The sequence below is a fragment of the Priapulus caudatus genome, unplaced genomic scaffold, assembly GCF_000485595.1.
Source record: "Priapulus caudatus unplaced genomic scaffold, Priapulus_caudatus-5.0.1 Scaffold159, whole genome shotgun sequence".
Lineage (NCBI taxonomy): Eukaryota > Metazoa > Priapulida > Priapulimorpha > Priapulimorphida > Priapulidae > Priapulus > Priapulus caudatus.
In genome coordinates this window covers 114,926-117,892 of record NW_014577220.1, presented here as the reverse complement: position 1 = coordinate 117,892, position 2,967 = coordinate 114,926, and the positions used below count along the sequence as shown (strand labels likewise).

Genomic DNA, 2,967 nt, shown 5'->3' with positions numbered 1-2,967 from the left:
TGCATAATTTAACCTAATTTGCATAAATTTTTTTTTAAATATTAAAACCCCTAGCCCTTATTCATTCACATACCAAAAATGAGCAAAATCCGTTCAACCTGAACTGACTAATGGCAATTTCCATTTTTCCCAAAAAATCGCCGTGGCTCCAAAGTACGCCGACTGGCGTGCTCCAAAATAGGACGTTCCATATGGGAGCATAGCAGTAACAACTACACCCAATTTCAAACGTGGGTCAAACGGTTCCTGAGTTATCGTTGACCGAAACCAAATGTTGACGGACGGACGGACGCACGGACAGACGACGACCCATGGCAATAGCTCAGCTTGACAATGTTAAGGTGAGCTAAAAATTTAAACTATTTTACATTTAAACTATAGTTAGAATGCCTTGTTTTTATGGTTGAATCCCGCAGTTTTTTTAAATAAACGCTGCACTGGTAAAATATCTGAACTACTTCACCCGCAGAGGAATGATGTGTATGAATCGTTATGAGTAAACTGACGCTCCAGCCGATTGTAGCTTTTCGCACATGTGTTTTGAATAGCTACAGTTAGCTGTAGCCCGCGTACAGTTGCCGCTGGCGCCGCCTGAGGCGATCCCTGCCGTGCCTCCTTCAAGTAGCTGTGTCAGCCTGTGTGTGTACATTTACAGCTTGGCATCGCCGCAGAGCAGTAAATTACGTAAAAACCATGTCGTGCAAAAGTACAATTTATGTCAAAACTAAGGAAGCTACGCGGTTTGTAATACTACCGGAAGATAGAATAAGGACCAGTGAACAAAAAAAGCTCATGTTTGTATACATATGTATTTTTATTCACATCAAACTCGTACGACAAAAATGTAGTGAAATCAGTACCAAAAAGGTGTCTTACTCTTTTGTCATTATTAACTCCTGATAGTATGTCATGGTACGTTTTCGGTACTTTTTGATACAGCGCTTTGTTAGTCTAATACTAATAGTTACAAGGTTTTGTCTGACATCCGCCTGTAACCTTCTCGTCACGTAGTGAGAAGCGAGAAGGTAAACTTGTAGCTAGTTCAAGCAATGTTATGGATAACTCAATTGTGTTTGGTACAGTATGACTATGACTCATGAGTCACTAAGTGTGCGACTGGCTGTGGCTACTGTCGTACCGAGTGTTCGCCAGTGAGCATAGTTCAGACATAACGCTTCTGAAATTAACATTCGGCAAGATTGGGCTAAACTTGATGACAGACCTTACTTAGTTAGACTTACCAACATCTTGATCAAAAGGCGAGGTACTACTAAATAGAGGCATTGTCACAGCTCATGGGGAAGTAATTGCAAAATTTCTGTTGGTCAACAGAACCGATCAATGCGCATGATCGTGCGTCACACTGGAAGGTGTCGACACCTAGTGGCAAACAATGTAAATAAAACGGTGAGTGAACAAACTGGTATTTGTTAATGTTAGGGAAATTATTATTATTATTTTCTCGTTAGGAAGGGGTTGAGCCCGTGCTACACGGATAAATCTGGCCAAAATCGAAATTGATATTATGTATTACGAAACGAGCAATCTTATTGCGCAAGTGTGATGTTTTATTTGTCAGTACACTGCCACTGCACTGGGTTGCATATGGGCCCATACTGGGCCATAGTACTAGTAGTAGTAGTAGTACTGTTCTACTACTACTACTACTAGTACTACTAGTACAACTACTAGTAGCTCTAGTACTATAGCCCGCTTACATTAACTGCCGCTGCTGTAATTACATTAGCTGTAAGCGGGCTATAGTACTAGAGCTAGGACCATAGTAAACCGACCAGGCTCTCCGACTAGTTACACTCGCCACGTAGTGTTAAGCGAGATGGGAACTTGTGGCTAGGACCATAGGGGCTCTATAGTGGCGCAAATCCACTTTAGGCACCTTAGGTATCACGAAGTCCCCCCTCCCCCGATTTGCACCCTCTATAGTCGCGTTCACACGCACAGGCACTTGAAGCGTTTCAACTGTAAACACACGCCGCCGCCATTGCGCACACACTGACACATAAATATATATATATGCTATATATTTATGTGTCAGTGTGCGCGCAATGGCGGCGGCGTGTGTTTACAGTTGAAACGCTTCAAGTGCCTGTGTTCACACGGGCATGGTTTTGTTCGAGCCAAATGGGCTAGATTTGGCTCGGGCCTAATTGAGTCGGAGCGTTCACACGTACGCAAGTGAATACTGTCTGTCAAATTCAAATTGAAATTCAAATAAATTTTATTGCACAAATATCTCACAGATACTTTGGGCTTGGCAGTATGTCGCGAGATGGCGTTGTTTACAATTTAGAGTGTTTACTTATGTTCCGAGTTTAATTATCAATCTTGAAAACCTGCCTCCTGATCAAATTTTTCGAATTTTGATACTGTTTTGGACTTTATTTCGTCGAAGTACATGCACGTTCGACACTCGCGGCATCTACCGCTCAACCGATTCTACCGCTCTACCCCTCGCCGAAAGTTGGTGCTAAAATTTGGCTCGGGCCTGGTTTGACGTTTTCGATGGGACCAAATCTGGCACGGGCCTAATTAGGCTCGGGCCAAAAACGTCCGTGTGAACGCTCTGCTCGAGCCAAATCTGGCACGGGCCTAATTAGGCTCGGGCCAAAAACGTCTGTGTGAACGCGCCTTATATCCCCCAGGGTACTGCCGGAACGTACCCTACCCTGGTCACTATTTGATATGGTTAAGGTTAGGGTTAGGGAGTAGGCATAGGGGACTCCCTAGACTCGTTAGTGGAGTACTTCTACTTCTATACTGGACAGTCTGTAAGGAGTAGGCGAGGTACGGTCCGGCATATTACTATTAGTATTATTAGCTCATCTGACATAGTCAGATGCAGCTTGTAGAATCGCTTGATCGTCCGTGCGTGCGTGCGTCCGTCCGTGCGTGCGTGCGTTTGTCAACAGAGTGGGCACAAATCTAAACGGCTCGACGTACGATCAC

At 44.0% G+C, this 2,967-nt stretch overlaps 2 protein-coding genes across 3 annotated transcripts in view; one reads left to right on the top strand and one right to left on the bottom strand.

Annotated features, from left to right (window-relative positions):
* The window catches only part of LOC106806415 (signal transducing adapter molecule 1-like), a gene marked incomplete in the record, with an annotated part of 26,300 nt that extends 24,956 nt beyond the window's left edge, over window positions 1-1,344 (bottom strand). Inside the window, 1 exon segment of the mRNA XM_014808342.1 lies at window positions 1,242-1,344. Coding sequence (XP_014663828.1) covers window positions 1,242-1,284 — 43 coding nt within the window.
* A 34-nt stretch (window positions 1,345-1,378) lies between these two features.
* Window positions 1,379-2,967, top strand: part of LOC106806417 (translation initiation factor eIF-2B subunit delta-like) — a 10,023-nt gene continuing 8,434 nt past the window's right edge. The window contains exon 1 of one of the 2 annotated variants that reach the window (XM_014808343.1): window positions 1,379-1,407. The gene's annotated coding sequence lies outside the window, so the exon portion shown is untranslated. Of the gene's footprint in view, window positions 1,408-1,885; window positions 1,903-2,967 lie in introns of those variants that run through there. The other variant, XM_014808344.1, reaches the window with a different exon arrangement.